At 43.7% G+C, this 21673-nt stretch overlaps 1 protein-coding gene across 1 annotated transcript in view; it reads right to left on the bottom strand.

The window, feature by feature from the left end:
- The window catches only part of GALNT2 (polypeptide N-acetylgalactosaminyltransferase 2), a 175793-nt gene that overhangs the window by 29350 nt on the left and 124770 nt on the right, over positions 1 to 21673 (bottom strand). Inside the window, exons 4-8 of the mRNA XM_065922341.1 lie at positions 8943 to 9041; positions 8623 to 8690; positions 8308 to 8373; positions 1623 to 1744; positions 604 to 691 (exon numbers count right to left, since the gene is read on the bottom strand). Coding sequence (XP_065778413.1) covers positions 604 to 691; positions 1623 to 1744; positions 8308 to 8373; positions 8623 to 8690; positions 8943 to 9041 — 443 coding nt within the window. The remainder of the gene's footprint in view (positions 1 to 603; positions 692 to 1622; positions 1745 to 8307; positions 8374 to 8622; positions 8691 to 8942; positions 9042 to 21673) is intronic.

The raw sequence follows: 21673 nt of genomic DNA, 5'->3' as shown, positions 1-21673 counted from the left end.
CCTAGAAGGCTGCAGTCACGACTGAGCACAATAAAGACAAGATTAGGCACATCACTGTGGCGCTTTGTAGAGGGTGGGTTTTACGGGTCACACTCAAGACATAAGCACCCTTGGGAAACTAGTGGCATCACTCAGACAAAAGGGTCCCCAGCAGGAGGCGGGACGTAGGTGGCTAGTGGGGAGAAGGGGCCGTCAGTCAAGATACAGGACGGGTGGGCTGTGCAGGCCTTGGGGCCCAGAAATCAGGGGAGAGCCAGGTGGATGGGTTTCCAGCAGGAGATGGAGGCTACGGGGGGTTGGTGGGGTGTAGAGGACAGACCCCGTCAGCCTGGCATCTCTCTACCGGCTCCCATGGGGATGGCTCTGTACACTAAGTCACACGTCCCTGTGGCAATATAAGTCCAGCAGATAAGGATGGGAACCGTGGCTGCAGTCTCAGGGAGGTCAGGCTGCTTCTGTCCCCTAATGAGAGCTGTGGCTTGAGCACAGGGGCGTTCTTGGTGGGGACCCTGCAGGGCCGCATGCAGGCGCTATCGCTGCCCCTCTGACCCGAGACGGAGCAGCGCTGAGCTGCACAGAGGCTGAGCCCCAAGCAACACCTACCGCCTTTTAAGTCCGCAGATGCACCCACGTACTGAAAGTTGTCCATGTTGATGACATCAATGATGGGGGACACGACGCGGGTCCTGTCCTGAAATGCAGGGGAGGCAAGAGCAGGTGTCAGGGCCAACCAGGACCTGCATGGGGGAGGTCTGAGTGTCAGTGCCCTGAGGGAGACCCTCGCCCCCAACCCCTGCTGCCCCACGCCCTGCGCTGTGCTGGGGGTCAGGGGCACAGAGCACGCGGCCCCAGAGGAGGTGCCAGGGGGTGTGGGGCGGCCCCACACATGTTCACTGGTGGAGAACAACTACCTCCTGGGACTGTTCCTGTTTTTTTTTTTCCCCCTAACAGCCAAGAACAAATGTCAATTTTTATTAACCCCAAAGAAGAAATTAAGAGTGGCTGATAGCATCTCAGCAAGCATTAGCATGAGACTATGTAGTGAGGATTATAACACGTCTTTTGAGTTATTTCATTTGAGTTATTTCATGTCTCATGATTTGCTGCTCATCCGCATTCCTGGCTATGGTACAAAAAGAATGACTTGTTCCTTTAATATTTCTCTAGTACTTTCATTACATTTGCTTTATTGTCCCAAATAAGCTCTTTCTTAGTAGGAAGAAAAGAAAGTCAATAAAACAAGCAGATGGCAACAGAGATATCACAAGAAGCCGAACATAACACTAGAGACAGCTTCTAGGAGGCAAAGGTGCAGTCCCCGCTCACCAGACGGCCTCATGCGTCCCTGCCCACCAGGCGCAGCCCTGGTCTCAGGGCGGCAAGTCCAGGCAGGGGGCCCTGCGGGCTCTGTCTTCAACGCCCTACCTGCTCTGAGCTCAGAATTGGGGCAAAGCTTCGGGCAGGAAAGGACGAGCCTCCAAGGGAGGGCTGTCTGAGACGACCCAGGCTCTCAGCAGCCTCGGTTCACCCTCCCCTGTACCTGCCAGGCGATTTTCCCCTATTAACAGATTCCCACAGTGGACAAAATCGCCCCAAAGGCCCAGCCCCGTCCGCATGCTCACCTCGGCCACCCTCTCCAGGAGGGGCTCCAGCCAGCGCTCGTTGCACTCGCAGTGGCTGTCCAGGAAGGTCAGGACCTTGGCCTGCGCCGCGTCGGCCCCCCGCACCCGCGACCGCATCAGGCCTGTGCAGCAAGAGCAGGTCAGCGAAAAGCCGAGGCGCCCGGCACCTGTGCCTCCGCGCGCGGCCCGCTCTCTGGCGCAGACTCCATCACCAACGTTTGCAGAGGGATCTGCCCTGCGGTTTCCCCGGTAAGGACTTTGTTTTTTTTTAAGCTCACTGGACGACTGAGAAAACAACCTGAAAAGCTGCCTTCTGAGGAAGGCTTCTGCATAGTTGAAGTCTTCACCAAGCAACTGAAATGTGTAACTTCTGAAATTACTTCCATGGCAGCAGAGTTTTCTAATTAACCAGGGTAAGGAATGTGTCACTCAGACACTTCAAGTGCTAATGGGGTCAATTTTAATGGCAATAATTTAATGATAATAGTGTCGTGAATGTCTTTGTCTTCAAAGACTTATCACAGGCCAAATTTACATAAATGATAAAGCCCAGTTGTTTGACTTTTACACAAAATTAGTTATACTATTTGGTCACAATAAAAAGTTTATATACTTGTGATCTGTTAATAATATATACCTTTTATTATCACACAAAGTCTTCTCATAAATAGTATATTTATCACTGCATGGTGTGGTCATAACTAGCTTATGCTGGGCTTTATACATGGAGATGATGAGAATATTCACAACCAGAGAGGACAGTACAGTGTTGTATGTTCTTTATAGAGTACAGTAGTCAAAAAGCGTTTTCAATGATTCTTAAAGAGGTGCATGCTAGAGCAGGAAGAACAGGCAAACAATTTCTCGGTCTTGTATTACGAAGTGGTCTGTAATAGGCAAACCATGTTCCAGGGAACAAGTACAAACTCTGAGCAAAATGGAAAATCCAATTTGGGAAAGGGGTAGAATAGCCAAGGGCAGGCAGAAACCAGAGAGCACTCAACCCCTGAATGAAGAAAATCAGGGATTTCCCTGGTGGTGCAATGGTTAAGAATCCACCTTCCAGTGCAGGGGATCTGGGTTTGATCCCTGACGGGGAAGTAAGATCCCACATGGTGGGGACAACCAAGTCCATGCGACCCAGCAGGACAAGTGCACATGCTGAGCCTAGACAGGAGCCCCTGCGAGCCGTAACTAGGGAAAGCCCAAGGACCACAGTGAAGACTAGGCAGGCAAACAAGAAAAATAATCAAATCAGAGGGTGAAAGCTCTCTATACATGGGACTTCCCCCCAGTGTTACTCTCCGATCCACTGCAATGCAGCTGTTTGGGGCTGAAGTATCAGAGAGCAGAGTCTGGGGTTTCTAGAGTGGCTGAAATAGAAGGAGGAGATCCTGGGAGGGGTCTGGTGTATCCCAAATCTGGTGATAACTGCCCTAAAATCCCTGGCTGACTCCTGACCTGCAGGCACAGAGGAGACCCTGAAGAGCCCATGAAGATAAACAATTAGAAGACAGAAAGAACGAAGATTTCTGCTGGAATCAAGTTTTGGCACTTGAGTTCTGCCAAGTTAGAAGGGTTTGGTAAACATCTCACTTCTACAGAAACTCCAGCAGAGACACATTAGGAATATAGACTATGTCTCAAGAATAAGGGTTTCACCTAAGATATACTCATCCTAGTGAAATATAAAGACAAACCTACACAAATTCAAGGTCATAAGCTAGTCATTTAATTAACCATATATAACAAAGATCAACACTCTAGAGAAAGATAACAGAATCCAATGTCTCTACAACATACCATTCACCATTTTCAACATAAAATAAAAAAATTAGCAGGCATGAGAAGATAAAAATATATTCCATACCCAAGAGAAAAAATGTCAATAGAAACTCATCCTGAGATGACTCACACGTTGAAATCAACAGAGGATTTTAAAGATGCATTCATAATAACTATATCCAAGAACTCCAAGGAAATGATGATTGGAATGAACAAACATGGGGAATCTCAGCAGAGAAATGAAAACTACAAGAATTAAATGGATATTCCAGAACTGAAAACTGCAATTATCTGAAATAAAAAATTGACTGACTGGGCTGAATAGTAGATTAAAGATATCAGTGAATTTGAAAATGGATCAATAAAAACTGATCTATCTGGTGAATACAGAGAAAAATACTGAAAGAGAAAAAAAGCTGAAGCAACCTATGGACAGTATCAAGTGGTATAACATATGTGCATTTAAGAGGCCAAGAATGAGGCATAAAACAACATGTGAAGAAATAGAAGGCCAAAGATTTCCCAAATTCAGTGAAAACTTCAACTTACAAATTCAAAGGGATCAGCAAATCTGGAGCAGGATAAACGAAAGGCAAATCAAATATAACCAGGTCACAGTCAAACTGCTAAAAACCAAAGATAAAGAGACAGTATGGAAATCAGCGAGCAGAAACAGCCTACAGCAGATGAGGGATCAGTGACACAGACGCCTACATGTGAACAGAGAGACAGAGGCCAGAGGCACTGGGGTGGCGTATTCACAGTGCTAGAAGAAAACTAACAGTCAGCTCAGGATTCTACACAGAGAACACACTCTTCACTAATAAAGGAAAAAGAAAGACTTTTCAGACAAATAGAAATTGAGAGATTTTATTGCCTACAAGAAAAATGAAGCTTTAAAGATTCTCTGGGCTGAAGGGAAATGACAGACAGAAAGCTGAATCTATGGAAAGAAATGAAGATACTAGAAACAAAAAATACGAGAATAAATTTTACAGTCTATTTACATATTCTAATTTCTTTATAAGATAACATTATTTAAAGCAAATGTTTTAACACTGTATTTTGGGGTTTAAACCATATCATAACAACAAATACAGGAAAATATACGACAACAACAATATACAGGACAAGGGATAGAAATGGAATTAATTGTTGCAAGGTTTTACATAAAGTTGTAATTGACTCTGAATAGACTGTTACAAGTTAAAAATGTACATTGTAACACTCAGAGCAACCACTATAAGAAGTGTATAGCTAAGAAGCTACAAAAAATATGAATATGGAACACTAAAATAAACAAAAATTACTTCAAACTACAGTACCAAGCTATAGTAATCAAAACAGTATGGCCTTGGCATAAAAATAGGTATATAGGTCAATGAGACAGAATGGAGAGCCCAGAAATAAACATACATACACATATGGCTATTAATTTACAACAAAGGAACTAAGAATACATATGGGGAAAGGATAATCTCTTTAATAAATGGTGTTGGGAAACTGGACAGCCACATGCAAAAGAAAGAAACTAGACCCCTACCTTACATCAGACACAAAAATCAACTCAAAATGGATTAAAGATCTGAAAATTAAGACTTGAACCCACAAAACTTTTAGAAGAAAATATAGGTAAGCTTCTCAACATTAGTGGTGGCAATAATCTTTTTTAAAAATTTGACACCAAAGCAAAGGCAGCAAAAGCAAAAATAAACAATGGAATTACATCAAACTAAAAAGCTTCCGCAGAGTGCGCGCACACACACACACACACAAACTATTCATAAAATGAGAAGGCAATCTATAGAACAAGAAAAAGTATTTGGAAACCACATAACTGACAAGAGATTAGTTCAAAATATATTAGTTCAAAATATATTAGTCCAAAATATATAAAGAACTCATACAACTCAATAGCAAAAATAAAAACAAAATAATCTGAGATTAAAAATGGGCAGAGGAATTGAAAAGACATTTTTCCAATGAAGACATATAAATGGACAACAGGTACATGAAAAGGTGCTCAACAAAAAGGGGATTATAATCATAATTATATAATTATAGTCACATTTTTATCATATAATCATATAACTCATATCCTATGATTATATGATATATATTTTATGATATTCATATCATATAATCATATAATTTTATCATATAATTATGTGATTATATAATCATAATTATACTCATAATCATCAGGGGATTCAAACCAAAACACCTCACACTTCACAGAATGTCTATCATCGAAAAGACAAGAGATATCAAGTGTTGGTAAGGATGTGGAGAAAAGGAAACCCTTGTGCACTGTTTGTCGGAATGTAAATATGTGTATTCACTGGGGAAAACAGTATGGACAGTCTTCAAAAATTAAAAGTAGAACTACTATATGATCTAGCAATTCCAAAGAAATAAAAATCACTATATGCATCCCCATGTTTACCGCAGCATTATTTACAATAGCCAAGACACTGAAGCAAACGAAATGTCCACTGATAGATGAATGGATGAAGAAAATGTCACTCACACACACACTCACACAGGGCCATTTGCAGCAACAGTATGGATGGATCTTGAGGGCATAATGCTACATGAAATAAGTCAAACAGAGAAAAAGACAAATACTCTGTGAGCTCCCTGATATGGGAACCTAAAAAAATTAACTCAAAGATAAAGAGAACAGACTGATGGCTGTTAGAGGGAGGGGGGATGGGTGAATGTGGTCACAAAGTACAAATTTTCAGTTAATGAGATAAAAGTTCTGGGCATGTGATGTACAGAGTGGTGACCATAGTTAATAATATGTATTGTATATTTGAAAGTTGCTAAGAGAGTAGATCCTGAAAGTTCTCATCACAAGAAAAAGAACTTGTAGCTGTGTGAGGTGATGGGTGTTAACTAAGCTTACTGTGGTGATCACTTCACAATATATACATATATCAAATCACTATATTGTATATATGTGAATACAATATTTTATGTCAATTACATATCAATAACCTGGAAAAAAACAATAATTCAGGCAGGACAGTAGGAACAAAGGAACAAAAAGCACACGGGACACGTTGAGAACTTGGCTTATGAACATGGTTTTGGCCCCACCACTGTCATCAAATAGCTGGATGATCTTGAAAAAGCCACTTAACTTCTTTCAACTTCAATGTTTCCATCTGTACAACAACAACTAGGTTTTCACACTTTCAAAGTATATCAGTGTTATCAAAACACAGATGTCTAGGCCCCACCCCTAGACATCTAAAAATTCTAATTCAATTGTGGGTAGCATCAAGGAATGGTCTTCATATAGGTTCCCTAGGTGATTATAATCAACAGCCAGGGAAGGAATGCTGGCACAATTAACTCCCAGCACTAAATGACCCCAAAGCTGCTCCTTCACTATAAGATCTTAAACAATTGGCTTGCTCTGTCATCTAGCAGCATTGCTATGAGCACTTCTGTATGTGTTTAACTATATGGGATACACACACACACAGGCACACACACATTTGTGTGTGTATTTTTTGACTCAACTATCTCATTCCTCATGCGTTCCACATAGGTCTACCACAATCTGGCTTCCCACAGCTGCTCCTCTTCATTCCTTCCCAAAACAATGTGGGTTCTCCTCCACAGGAACAGCCTAACTTAAAGCAAATGGCAAGTTTCTTTTAGAAACACTGCTTTTGATTTCTAAGCAGGTTAAAGGCACTCTCTGATAAGGCTAGCATGCCGTTTGCCAGTTACAACTGCCAACATGAAAGATAATTTCTTTTCTTTTTTTTTCTTCCTCATCTTTTTTACCCTGTGCTAGAGGACACTTTGGTTTTGAATTCAACAAGTTATTATGTAACTTCTTTGGGGGCAAGTACAGTACAAGATTTGGGTTTAATCTAAGCTCAGGGGACAGATGTAAGTCCAGCAAACAGTTTGCTTAGGGGCAAGGCTGACCCCATTGTTTATCCATCTCGAACATCTGGATTGGTGATCCTTGTTGGTTAAAATATGATGTTGATGACATCTCCCTGACAGGCTCCCCCACTTTATTGGCTGATTAGATTCTTGCTAAGAAAAGCTGACTCCAGCTGGAACACACAGGGGACCAGATGAAACACAATGTTCACTGATCAAAGGGCACAGCCACCACTCCAGGATCAACAGCCATCCTCCAATAGCAAAAACAGCACATATTTCAAAGCTTTGCCGTTTTCCCTACAGAAAGATTCTCAGGACCGTGGAAGAGCCGAGAATCCAGCCATCAGCTCTGTACCAGCATGGATGCACTGGATGTTAATTACACTGTGATTTCAGTTTCCTTTCCAGACACTTCAAAGTAATGCTTTCCCCTCTGGAGTCTCCCTTATAACTGCCAATAAGGTGGACTCTATGAGCCCAGCTTCAGCAAAGACAAGACTGACAGCAGGTTTCAAGGCTGGCATTTGCAAATCCAATAGGCATGTAATTACAGTGCTCTTTCCCCTTCTTGGATGGTTCACCTTGGGCAGGCTGTCAAACTTGAATCCCAGTTATTTTATCAGATGCCTGAAGCATGGAGTCATTAAAGTTCTCATTACTAAATCTCTGTTTTTCTTCTTAATTCTGATACTCAAGGGACTTGATAAGATTTCCTAGGTTCTGAAAGAGAGAAGCCAGTTTTCTAAATACATAAATAACAATGTAATTTGAACTCTAGCCCTAGTGCACAATTTCAATTAGGTAAGCTTTTAATGTCCTTCCTATGTTTGCTGGGAGAGGCTCCCAAGAGGCTGTGCTGGAGGGAGGCAGACAGAAAACGAGACAGTTAATTGTTCCTGTAGCTGAAACATTTCTTCACGTTATTACTGGGTTCAGGAAAAATCAGAATTCAGCTGTTTTGGTACTGAATTAAGAGAAGTCTTACCTTCTCGCCGATCATTTCGGAGTACACGTACTTTTTCAATTTTCCCCAAGAGAGCCCCATCTTCAGCTGGGAAAAGAAAAGAAGCAAAGCTTTTGAACCTCAAGTTTACGAAGGGCTTGGGGGGCAGGGATGGTGATTCTTCATTACCTACGGGCTGATGAGCCCCTTGGGGCATCAGAGAGGCCCTCTTTTTGCCGCTCCCACTTCTTGAGGCCTTTTCTTTAAACTTGTCCTTAGCACCCACAGCCCAGAAAGGCTGGTGCCCAGGAGAAGGGCCAGAAGGAGGGGTGGGGGTGGGGATTGGTCTCTACTTACGGTCATTGCTGTAGTCATCCACCAAGATGATTTCTTTTATCAGGTGGGGCGGGCTTTTCTTAAGGACACTGAGGAAAGGCAGAAAGATACAGTTGCAGGCCTTTCAGGGGTGTGACGGGGGTGGGAAACTCTCATCCCCTGGCTCCAGTCCTGGATGGAGGAGCCATCAGCCCCTCCTGTGCTGCAGTCAGGGGACCTGTCTGCTCCCCCAGACGGCCCTTGCCTGGCTGCGCTGGGCACTGGCCCTTGTTCTGCATCCCTGCTGGGGATGCCCCTCTAAGCTGCAGTGGATGGGAACGGGTGGCAGCTGTGGGCCTCACCTGACCACTGTCCTCAGCAAAGCTGACCTGGCTTCATTGTGAAATGTGATGACCACGCTGGTGGCTGGCAGATCTACCCGCCACTGCTTTCGCTGACACCTGCAGAAAAGAAAGAGTGACCTGAACCACGAGCTGGGACCAACCCCAGTGAGCCCCCTGACAGCGTGGGCAGCTGGCCCTGCAGGACAGCACTCGAGGTGAACCTGCTGTTTGTAGGAGGCACTGGCCTATTCTGAGATGCAGCGACAATGGTACATCAGGAAACAGAAAAACACAACCAGAGCAACAATTTAAAAGATGAAAGATTTCAGCAAAAAGTAACATACTGAGAACATCTTTCTAATGTGTTAAAAAAAAATGTGTTTCAAAACAGTGAATTCCCATTTAGTCGCACATACTGATACACCTCTATAGATGTGCTTTTCACAATTCACAGCGGTTACTTCTGGGGGTGGACTCAGCTGTGTGATGCTGCTCCTTTCTTCTCTCCTACTTTGCCTGCAGCAAGCATGTGGATCGCTGGGATTCTTAGCCGAGCTGTATTTGGTATCTGGCTCTACCCTGGTCCTGGATCGCAGGACACACACCCCTCACCTTGCCAGACCGTGTCATCCTAGGTGCCCAGTGCTGCAGGCTGCTGTGGGCGAGGGAAGGAAGCTTGGGCCTTTGAACCCATCAGCTCCCCTTCCACTTCAGGCAGCACTGAAAGAACCTGGGACCAGGCTGAATGAAGTTCCTGCAAATTGTGGGCAGATTGCAACAGGCACTTCTCAAGTCTGTTCCCTGCAGACAGATGCAAGGCCGTGAGGGCTCAGAACAGCTGTTTCAGAACACAGGACTCTAGAGCCCTGGGCTGGAGATGCTGAGCCATCACCCAATAGGCAAGAGAAAGGACCAGCAAAAGGAGGTCGTCTCAGCAGGTACAACATAAGGGACACTGTATGTATGTCCCTCGAAAGCTCCATGACCTTGAAGAACATGCCGGCAGAGAGGTGGTGCTCCAGAGAATCCTGAGAGAACAAGACCCCTGGGCAGGCTTATAGCTCTTGAGGACACAAACTGTGGCATGAGGGCATTCAGGGAGTTATCAGGCTGGTGGTACTACTGATGCTAGCTGGGAAAATGGGTGAGGACAGACAGCTAAAGCCTCTTTGGCCTCTGGAAGCAGCTCTTGGCCTGAGGTGGAGACAGCGCTGATCTTGCCTGCAGTAGGGTGGGGACCATCAGAGACGCGGTCCCTCCACACTGTGCTCACCATCTGGGATCCCTGCACTGGTATCAAAGAAGGCATTTCAAGAGTTTGTTTTACTCTCGGGACTTTCCTGGTGGTGCAGTGGCTAAGTGCTCTCAACGCAGGGAGTCTGGATTCAACCCCAGGTCAGGGCACTAGATCCCACAGGCTGCAACTAAGAGTTCTCATGCCACAACAAAGACCCCAGCGCAGCCAAACAAATGCTTTTTGAAGAACTTGTTTTACTCTTTAGCTTTTAATGTAATTGACCACAGCTGCAAGTGATCTGCTCCCAGAATTAAAACTATTCATCTTAATGATGAGAAATGAGTAGGAAAAGGAGAAAGATTAATATATTTGGAGCTCAGCAGCGCCTTAAAGGAAAGTGGTTGATACAGATTTTCCCTCAGGACTGGGAAAACTATTTCAGAGATTTTGAAAATGAGCAAGAAAAGCAGTACAATTAAAAAGCAATTAGGTCAGATCACAAAATGGGCTTCTTCTGTTTATTTTAGTTATATGGATAACTGGATTTTAATTAACTATAAGAAAACGACATAATATACCAGTTGCTGTTGGGGAAAAGAATGCATTCTGGAATTAATGTCAAGTCTTTAATGACAAGTAAATTGATTGGCTAGGGTTGTTTTTTTTTTTTTTTTTTTTTTCAGTTTTAAGAATTTGTCGATTGTTAGATTAAGGAAGTAAGAATCTGCAAGGTTCAAGTGTACACAAATGACCAACAAATGTCATTCCCAAGAACCCAGTCTGCAACGCTAATGAAATAAGAATCCCAGGATGGAGCCAATACTCTCTGCAATCAGACCCCGTGCACACAGCTGAGGGGGCGCTGTGCTGAGCTGATTTGCTGAGCTCTGTCTGGTGCAGCCACGTGAAAAATCAAGACGAGAGAAGGGAGCATTCTTCAGGCTCAGATCATAGGAAACTCAGCCGAGGCAGCCATGTCCTATTCCCTAGTTTTCTGTGTCTCTGCAGGAAGCCTCGTCTTCCAGGAGCATTAGGAATTCTCAAGGGGCTTTGGACACATTTTTCAGAACGCAGCATTCACATTTTATTAAAATTCCTCTCCAGTCATAGGGCACCAAGTTTTGCTAGGAATTGGCAATTAGGCAATTTAAGAGGTATATCCTATTTCTAAGATAAAAAGGGATGACAAGTAAAACCAGAGAAATAACTCATACCTTGTGAATTTAAGAGTGTTATATGTATGTATATGAATTCAGATCCTAAGTCTTCACACGGAGCCAAGAAAAAGGAGGGGTTGGTTGAAGAATTTCTTTAAAAAGAAACAGAATAAATCTTGCACGTAAAGAGCTCTGTTGCTGCCAAGCAGTCTTTTCTGCTTCAGAGCTGGTGCAAGAACGCCTGCCTGATATAGAAACCCAGTAGGGGGCTAGCTGTCGGGGCCACCTTCATCCTGGAGCTTCTCTGAGAGCTGAGTAGAAGCCGGGGCTTATTTGGCATCAGCAGCATGAAGAGTCTGCAGTCAGTTCTGTTCTCCCTCCCAGACGACGCAGCTGAGGCAGTGTGATGTGGAGGGGACCTTTGGGTCAAGTTCACTTGAGTTTCCATGGGTCATTCTGATAATCTCCTGTCCAGTAAAATGGGGACTTTAAAAAACTGGACACACAATGATTTTTTAAAATATCCTGTTGAGCTTTTAAATCTCTGCGAGACCAGACGGCCATCGTATCTGATCTCTCAGTCAGCTGATGTCTAGTGAGCTGAGCACCTGGGCCCTCAGGGTGCAGAAGGAATCTGTCTCTGGGGAGGCTTGTCTCTGATGCAAATGTTATACGTAGGTTTGATCGAGACATTGACGAAATATTCAAACACCACATGTCCTCAGACTGGTTCCCTATGGAAGGCTGCCCCATGGTGTGGAGAGGGGTACAGAAATATGCTGTCTACTCCATGCCCTCAACCTACCTCCCAGCCCCACTGATGGTCTGGCCTGTGGTAACCTTGGTAACTGAGTGATCTGAGGCACTGCATCCTTCTTCATCTGTGAAACCAGCCCTTACAATGTCGCATGGTTAATGGGACAATCAAGTAACAAAGAAGGACTCTGGATACTGGGAAGGTTGCTGTCATCCTAATAAGGCTTATCATATGCACTTGGCTGCCATGTATCAACAAGCATCTACCCAGGCATCTTCTTGTTACCAAGCACGTGGGGTTCAACCCCTCTCTGACACCAGCAGGGTCCCCAGGGAGTGCTGTGAAGACCCCACTACTGTAAACATTCAACACCAGCCTGCTCTAATCGTGCCCTAGGGTCCCACGTAGGGGTAAACTTCCAGCAAATGGGGACCCTGGCTGTCAGTCTCCACGGCAGTGGATTCCTGCTACATGTCCACAGTGGGCCTTCTGGCTGGGTCTCAGCTTCCCATGAAACACCTGGAGGGGAAATACCAGGATCATTCACAGTATTTCAAGGTTCTGGTTGCTGTCATGTGTATTTCTCTTTAGAAATTATTGGCCTAAATAAATTTTAGATATAAATTTTAGATTTATTCCATCTGTGATTTTAACTCGAGTCTGCCCTTGAGAGACAAACCTAGCTTTGATTTGCTGACAACAAAACAAAGAAAAGCATGGGGAGAAAAATAAAAAAGCAAAAACAAATTCAGTTCAGTTCACTCACTCAGTTGTGTCCAACTCTGCGACCCCATGGACTGCAGCATGCCAGGCCTCCCTGTCCATCACCAACTCCCAGAACTTATTCAAACTCATGTCCATCGAGTTGGTGATGCCATCCAACCATCTCATCCTCTGTCATCCCCTTCTCCTGCTTTCAGTCTTTTCCAGCATCAGGGTCTTTTCCAATGAGTCAGTTCTTCACATCAGGTGGCCAAAGTACTGGAGTTTTAGCTTCAGCATCAGTCCTTCCCAAGAATACTTAGGACTCATTTCCTTCAGGATGGACTGGTTGGATCCCTTTGCAGTCTAAGGGACTGTTAAGAGTCTTCTCCAACACCACAGTTCAAAAGCATCAATTCTTCGGCACTCAGCTTTCTTCATATTCCAATTCTCACATCCATACATGACTACTGGAAAAACCACAGCCTTGACTAGATGGACCTTTGTTGGCAAAGTAATGTCTCTGCTTTTTAATATGCTGTCTAGGTAGGTCATAGCTTTTCTTCCAAGGAGCAAGCGCTTTTTAATTCCACGGCTGCAGTCACCATCTGCAGTGATTTTGGAGCCCAAAAAAGTAAAGTCAGCCACTGTTTCCCCATCTATTTGCCATGAAGCGACGGAACTGGATGCCATGATCTCAGTTTTTTGAATGTTGAGTTTTAAGCCAGCTTTTTCACTCTCCTCTTTCACTTTCATCAAGAGGCTCTTTAGTTCTTCACTTTCTGCCACAAGGGTGGTGTCATCTGCTTATCTGAGGTTACTGGTATTTCTCCTGGCAAACTTGATTCCAGCTTGTGCTTCATCCACCCTGGGATTTCACACGATGTACTCTGTATATAAGTTAAATAAGCAGGGTGACAATATACGGCCTTGATGTACTCCTTTCCCAATTTGGAACCAGTCTGTTGTTCCATGTTCAGTTCTTATGTTGCTTCTTGACCTGCATACAGATTTCTCAGGAGGCAGGTCAGGTAGTCTGGTATTCCCATCTCTTTAAGAATTTTCTTTAAGAATTTTCCACAGTTTGTTGTGAAAAACAAATTAGCAAAGCTAAGGATCAAGTCTTGGACCATGATCAACTCAGGCGTGGTAGTAAGTATCCTGTGGCCTATTGGGGAGAGGCAGCAGGCCTGCTTTTTCCCAGGTCATTACCACCACCATCATCATGGTTATGTGTGCAAGATATCGCAAACATAAAATCTAGAAGATGTTATACAAGCACTTAAGCAGCATCCACTCCACTTTTTCAAATCTTAATACTTTGCAACACTGGTACCTGATTAAGATTTTTTAAATGAAATAAAACTCGACATATAATAGTTAAAGTCCTGGTACGTCTTTCCTACCTCAAATCCCATCTTCACCAATGGTAACACTACCCTAAGTTTGGTTTATCAGTATTCCTCAGAACATCTTCAATAAACCACATGTTGTGTGTGAGTTGCTCAGTTGTGTCCAACTCTTTGTGACTCCGTGGACTGTAACCTACCAGGCTCCTCTGTGCATGGGATTCTCCAGGCAAGAATACTGGAGAGGGTTGCCATTTCCTTCTCCCGGGGATCTTTCCGACCCAGGGATCAAACCCAAGTCTCCCACATTGCAGGCAGATTCTCTACAGTCTGAGCCACTTCGCAGATAGAATGGAGTACTGTTTTGTGTACGGCTGACAGTGCACTGTGGCTTGCTTTCTCCACTTCTGGGATTGTTCCTGCTTTGATACACATGGCTCTGCTCCCTTCACGCCCACTACTGCACAGCCGTCCCCTGGAGGAACACACCACACCCAGTCCCTCTCTGCCGACAGTCAATCTCTCTTGAGGAATAATGCAGCCGTGGACACTGTCTTTGCATATGTGAGAAAGTTTCTCTGCATCATTTGCCCGCAGACGGCTCCTAGTCACAGATTTATGCTATTCAGCAAGCTGATCTTCGAAGGCTATTCCCAGCGTCACCCCACGCCCAAGGGCAGCATTCACAGTGCTCAAAATTCTCACCATCCCCTGATAGCATCAAATTTTGACATTTTGCCCACCAGATAGGTATGAAATAGCCTCTTAGTATTTTAATTTTCTTTTCCCTGTTTACTAGAGAGGGCACACATCTTTTCATATGTTTATGAGCTGCTTATTAAAGACCCCTTTCTAAAATATTATCCCAGGGCCACAGTTTGAAAAATCAAAATTAAAAAGCATGTTTGACAGAATACACCTTAAACAAAATAACAGGATCTGCCACAGACTTGGAGAAGATTTTTGCAGTACTTATGGCTGACAGAGGATACTATCTAGAATATATAAATTCCTATCACTGAATAATAATGAGGTAAAAACCTAACAAATAGTGGACAAAGAATATGAGCAGCCATCTAACAGAAGAAACAATCTAATCAGCTCACAGGCCACTGCTGGCCGTGGCTGGAGTCCATGGACTGTGCATTCAGCAACCTCACTGAGCTCTCTTAGTCCAGAGAATCTGTAGATCCTCTTGGATTTTCTACCCATTGATTCATTCACATTTTGTCCTTTTCTTTACACCACTTCTACATTTACAGTTCTTGTCTCAATAAGGGACTGTTTATGGCCTGCAATGCAATATGCAATAAAAAAGGTAGTAGAGAACATCTCACTGAATGAATGCAATTCAATTCTCATAAAGCATCATGTTTTCCATAGATGTTTTACAGATACCTTTAATCTAGTAAAGTAATACTCAAAATTCTCCAAGCCAGACTTCAGCAATACATGAACTGTGAACTTCCAGATGTTCAAGCTGGATTTAGAAAAGGCAGAGGAACCAGGAATCAAATTGCCAACATCTGCTGGATCATCGAAAAAACAAGAGTTCCAGAAAAACATCTATTTCTGCTTTATTGACTACACCAAAGCCTTTTACTGTGTGGATCACAATACACTGTGGAAAATTCCAAAAGAGATGGGAATATCAGATCACCTGACCTGCCTCTTGAGAAATCTGTATGCAGGTCAGGAAGCAAGTTATAACAGACTGGTTCCAAATAGGAAAAGAAGTATGTCAAGGCTGTATATTGTCACCCTGCTTATTTAATTTATATACAGAGTACATCATGAGAAACGCTGGACTGGATGAAGCACAAGCTGGAATCAAGATTGCCAGGAGAAATATCAATAACCTCAGATAGGCAGATGACACCACCCTTGTGGCAGAAAGTGAAGAAGAACTAAAGAGCCTCTTGATGAAAGTGAAAGAAGAGAGTGAAAAGTTGGCTTAAAGCTCAACATTCAGAAAACAAAGATCATGGCAGCTGGTCTCACCACTTCATGGCAGATAAATGGGGAAACAGTGGAAACAGTGGCTGACTCTATTTTTTTGGTCTCCAAAATCAATGAAGACAGTGACTGCAGTCATGAAATTAAAAGACGCTTACTCCTTGGAAGAAAAGTTATGACTAAACTAGACAGCATATTAAAAAGCAGAGACTTTACTTTGCCAACAAAGGTCCATCTGGTTAAGGCTATGGTTTTTCCAGTTGTCATGTATGGATGTGAGAGTTGGACTATAAAGAAAGCTGAGCACTGAAGAATTGATGCTTTTGAACTGTGGTGTTGGAAAAGACTCCTGAGAGTCCCTTGGACTGCAAGGAGATCCAACCAGTCCATCCTAAAGGAGATCAGTCCTGGGTGTTCATTAGAAGGACTGATGCTGAAGCTGAAACTCCCAATACTTTGGGCACCTGATGCGAAGAATTGACTTACTGGAAAAGACCCTGATGCTGGGAAAGATTGAAGGTAAAAGGAGAAGGGGATGACAGAGGATGAGATGGTTGGATGGCATCACCGACTCAACAGACATGAGTTTGGGTAAACTCTAGTAGCTGGTGACGGACAGGGAGTCCTGGCGTGTTGCAGTCCACGAGGTCACAAACAGTCAGACATGACTGAGCGACTGAACTGAATTTAATCAGATTAAGGAAATTCCAAGTGCCAAATAAAGTTTATGATTTTTTTTCTTGCATCTTAAGAAGATAGTATAGCTTTCCTCCTTTAATCCTTTGAGAAGGAATATTATATTAATGTATCTCATGTTGTTTTATCATTTTTGTATTCCTAAATGAAACTCCACTTGGTTATGATTTTTTTTAATAGAGCAATATTAGATACACTAGTACTTGGTTTCCAGTTGTTTGCCTTGATAATCACAATAGTAGCTGGTCTACAATGTTCTGTTCTTCTACTTTCTTTTTCCAGTTTCACAGGAAGGTATTCCTGCCCTCAAGAAGCAAACAAGGCAGCTTTCCCTCTTTTTCTAGAAATTCTCTAAAATAGTCTGTGTTCTATGCAAACCCACTAAAGCCCTGTGGCTCTAGTGGGAAGAATTCAGGGAAGATGAATTTCTTACTGTTGAAAAGCTCTTTCATGGCTTGTATTCATATTTTTCTATTTCTTGAATGACTCTGGTAAATTCCACATTCCTAGAAAACTAGCATTCCATTAAATTTTCACATTTGCGTAAAAGTATACCCACAGTTTTCTTATAATCTTTACAAACTCTCCTCTGCCTATACTCATATCTGCTCTGCTCTTTTATTCCTAACATTACTTAATCATGGTTTTTACATTTTTCAGTATTCTTAAAGATTTCTAATTTTTGAAAGTCAAGCTTTATATAATCCTCTGTTTCTTATTTTTCCAGTTTATTAAATTTTTCTTTCTCCTTCATTATTTCCTTTCTTCTATTTTGAGGTTTACCCCATCTTTTGTGTGTACGTGTTTGTCTTTTTGAGTCACAAATCTGCCTGACAGTTTAAATGTCCAACCAAACTATCAGTGGAGAAACAAAGGCAGTTCTGTACACGACCGAGAGGAGGGTGGGGTGAAAGAGGAAGAGATGCCTGTAGGTGTGATGACTAGCTTTAACGCTGGAAGAGTGATGTGGCACCTGCCTTGGTCCTATGCCAAGGTAGACACGCAGGGTGGTGCCTGGGGAGATGGACAGCAAACACGGCACTGGGCGGCTCTGAGCGCGGTCTCTCCAGCAGACAGCTCCTGAAGAGGTGCCAGTCTCCATGTGCACTCCTGGCCCAAGTGAGACAAGCCAAGAGAGACTGTGTCGGGGTCAAGCTCAGGTGGCAGGGCCAGGAGGTTTCAAAAAACAAAAGAACCGATCGAAATATATTGTCACTTCCCAGGCCCTCTGCCTCTGCTTGTATGTGGAGGTGTGCGTGTGTATCCTCCCACAGAGCCCGGGATGCAGGCTCTGCATAGCAGGTGACCCCACTGAGGTCCCAGACGTATCTTTTGTCCTTTGTCCTCGCCCACAGGGAACACATTTTCTGTTCAAAGGAAGAAAGAGGCAGGTCTGCTGTTTGAGTTTGTTGTGTCCTGTGGACATAGCTGTCCCCACGGGAGATGGAACTTTCAGTACAAGCTATGCAGCTGAAGCCACTGGCCCACCCCATCTGCAGCCGGCCATGGGTTGGGCATGCTCCTCATCAGGGACCCACTGTGCTCTGGGGCCGGGCAGCTGTCCTGGCATGGTCTCACGGGCGTCACTCACAGAAAGTGAGCTCCAGACTCTCCCAAAAGCAGGTCGTCAACATGCAGACACCGTGGCTCTGCCCACATAAGTAGGTCTGGGTGATGCCTGGGAACCTGAGCTTCAGAAGCTCCCTCCTGGCCGTGAAGCAGCGCACCCAGAGAGCCGGGTCTGAGGCCTCATGGCCCTGGGCCCTGTGGAAGACGGTGGGAGCCACAGATGGAACCTGGATTCACAGCAGGGCACCCTGAACTCAGACCGGCCCTCCCTCCAGCCCCAGGGCAGGAGAGGCCTTAGAACCTCAATCCTGGGAATTTGACTTCAACACAACCTGAACAAGGGGTCAGCCTCACACTGCCATCTCCGTGGCGCATTTGCTCTGGAGGGGCTGGGGAGGCCAGGGGATAAAATGGGAGTTGGAAATGGAATTTTTTAAAAGGCAGGAAGGTAGAAGAGAAGTCTAACAGCGGTTGCGTAATGTTCATTTAATTAAAATACACTCTTAATAATCCTTCAAGCAGTGATAATGATATGATATTCCACCTAATCAACTAATTTCTGATCAGTCCTAATAGCTAGAGAGCTTATTCTATAGATGTCTTTTAAAATGGAAAAGAATCAAATCCAAAGACATTTTAAAACCTCTGCAGGACCCATCTGAAATTAAGCTTATTAAAAATCCAGTTGGCAGGGGATCTGAATTAGCCTCAGATCGCGGCAGGTCTGTCTCACTCAGAAGTTTTCAGTCCGAAGCAGCCCAGTGCTGCACCTGAATGTACCTCGTGCTGCATCCCGACCACAGGAGTATGTTCTTATACCACGAACGAAAAGGTGCCTCAAACCCTTCTGGAGATACCAGAAACTGGAGTCTGTTGCGTTTACCACTCTCCCTTTGAAGTCCTCTGATTCCCTGGAAAAGCCAAGCCCTCCAGAGGTGAAAGGGTAGCAGACGGTCCACGAGTACGGACTCCTCACTCCGAAGACGCTGCAGCAGAGCCACAGAGGACACAGGGGCCTCTCTGGGCCCCGAGCGAGTGGACGTCAGGTTTCCATTTGCTGCTTTCCGCCAGCGCCTTTTGGGGAAAGCAAACTATTTTCTCATTCAAAGAGTATCACCTGCCCTTTACTGCCTCCAGTTTTACAGATACTAAATTTTAACTGAGAACTTTTTCAAGAGTGAAGAGCTATTGAACGTTGAGAAAATGACAGGCCTGGATGAAGCCCTTTGAGGTTCTTATCCTTCATAGTGCAATTCAGGCAGGACCTCCTGCTCGTGGCTGGGGAAGTCAGAGCAGAGAGAAAGGAGAGCTTGAACTTCTTACCCTTTCCGAGGCAGGGAGCCACCCTCTCGGGATGAGGGTGCACACCGTTTATCAGAGAGTGAGCGCCATGGGTCTCCACCTGTTCCACAGGCACAGGGCACCTCCACCTTCCTCCTGGACCATGAACTTGAGTTTCCAAGTTTCTCTTTGCACTGCTCTGTGAAGAGACCTGCTCCCTGCTGTCTTGGGGTTGATCATGCAAGCCCCTCTTTGCTTTAGTCAGACAACTGGCTTTCTTCTCTGTCCTGCATCCTCCTCTTTCAATCCTCCCCCCAAATTTGGGTCAAATAATTCCTGGGACTGGAGGGATGGGAGGTTCAAGTGCATGGACCTTGCTGTGGTTCTGACTTTTAAGGACACTGAAGTTGTCAAGGAAGATGCTTTTGGGTACTTTTCCAAGACAGTTAACTCTATGTTGTTGCTTGTTGTACAAAGATAAGATTTTTACCCACTTCCTCACAAGGATGAAAGGCAGACAGAGTTTTGTTACTGGATAAGGACAAGGATGTAAACTGGAAGTGGAACCCTCCTTGGCCCCAGTCCATCAGGGTTTCACATAAATAACCAAACGAATACCCAGCACTTGGCTTGAGATGACCTGTTTCCACCCTCTCCAACCAAAGCTAGGGTGATATCTTGTTCCCTTAGACCTTGCTCATGTCAACAGCATCCTTTTGGAATCTTGGGGGAAAAAAAACTAACTTCTAATTAATGGCAGAATGATGGTATGTTATGGTATGGGATGATGAAGCTCTCCAATTCATGCTTCCTGCTGCTGACAGTTACTGTGTTTATGATCAGTCCTTTGGACTGCAATGTCGTGGAGGCTCTTTTGTGCACACCTGAAAAAGGGCAGGACCATCTTGGTAACACAAAAGTCACACCCCTCTTGCTCCCTTCTTACAGAGCTTGTCTTGGGTAAACTGCCAAGCCCTACAGATGAGTTCTGCTTGGCCAAAGACAAAATCCTTTCCCTAGCCTCCACCATGGTCACCGATAACCGTGACTTAGTGCTGGCTAACGAACAGTAACAGAAAGTCTGCTGGGGGGATTCCAGAAAAGATGTACTTTGCTGATAAAAGCAGACAGTCCCTAAAGAAAAGACTATTTCAGACCCCTTTGCTTCCTGCCTTGAAAGTAATTATGATGCATGGAGCTATGGCAGCTTTCCTGCAACCATACAAGGCAAAAAAGATGAGGCGGAAAAATGAAAAAAAAAAAAAAAAAGCAGAAAGACAAATCACTGATGTTTCTAAACAAGAAAAAGGATTTAAGTGCATATGAATATATTATATCAATATACTTGAAAACCAAGTGGCATTTATAATAAGCTATAAATTATCAAAATTAATTCAAGTGAAGCACAGGAAAATTTACCATGTGTCAATATCCATATAGGAATTTTAAGTTATCCAAGGATTACACTGATTCAAACAAAAACAGTTCTAGGTTTAGATGACTTTTACAGGTGAATTTCAAGAAACAGTTCTTTTATAAATAAGTTTTTCTTAAGCATCCTTCTTTTTTTACACATTTGTTCTAAATTCATTTTATAAAGTTAGCATAAGTGTAAAGCCAAAGCCAGATGAAGGGAGGAAGAGGGAAGGGAAGGGAGGAGACCATGGATAATTTCAATTAGGAATCTTAATTCAAGACCCCAAATAAAATACCAACCAAACTCAGCAATTTGCTGAAAAAATTCTGGTAGACTCTCAGAACTAAATAATGTACTGACTTTTAAAATAATACTTCCTTTCAAATGAATGGGCAAAGAAGTTATAAAAAAATACTCACCCCAATACTGTTAGCATTTAAAGAAGCAAAGAAACAAACTCCACCCCCATCACTAGAGAACTAGACAAACAGAAAATGGAATATAAAAAGCCATTTAAAATGAACACTAGATTTAAAATGTTTTCTATGTATCACTGAGTGAAAAAGGAGACTGCCCAAGAGCAACTGCAGTATCGTATAGTTTATACAAAATGGTGTGCGTCTAACTA

The sequence above is a fragment of the Muntiacus reevesi genome, chromosome 2 (genome assembly GCF_963930625.1).
Source record: "Muntiacus reevesi chromosome 2, mMunRee1.1, whole genome shotgun sequence".
Taxonomy (NCBI): domain Eukaryota; kingdom Metazoa; phylum Chordata; class Mammalia; order Artiodactyla; family Cervidae; genus Muntiacus; species Muntiacus reevesi.
Note: the sequence above shows the minus strand (reverse complement) of the source record. Positions and strands in the feature narration are given on the sequence as shown.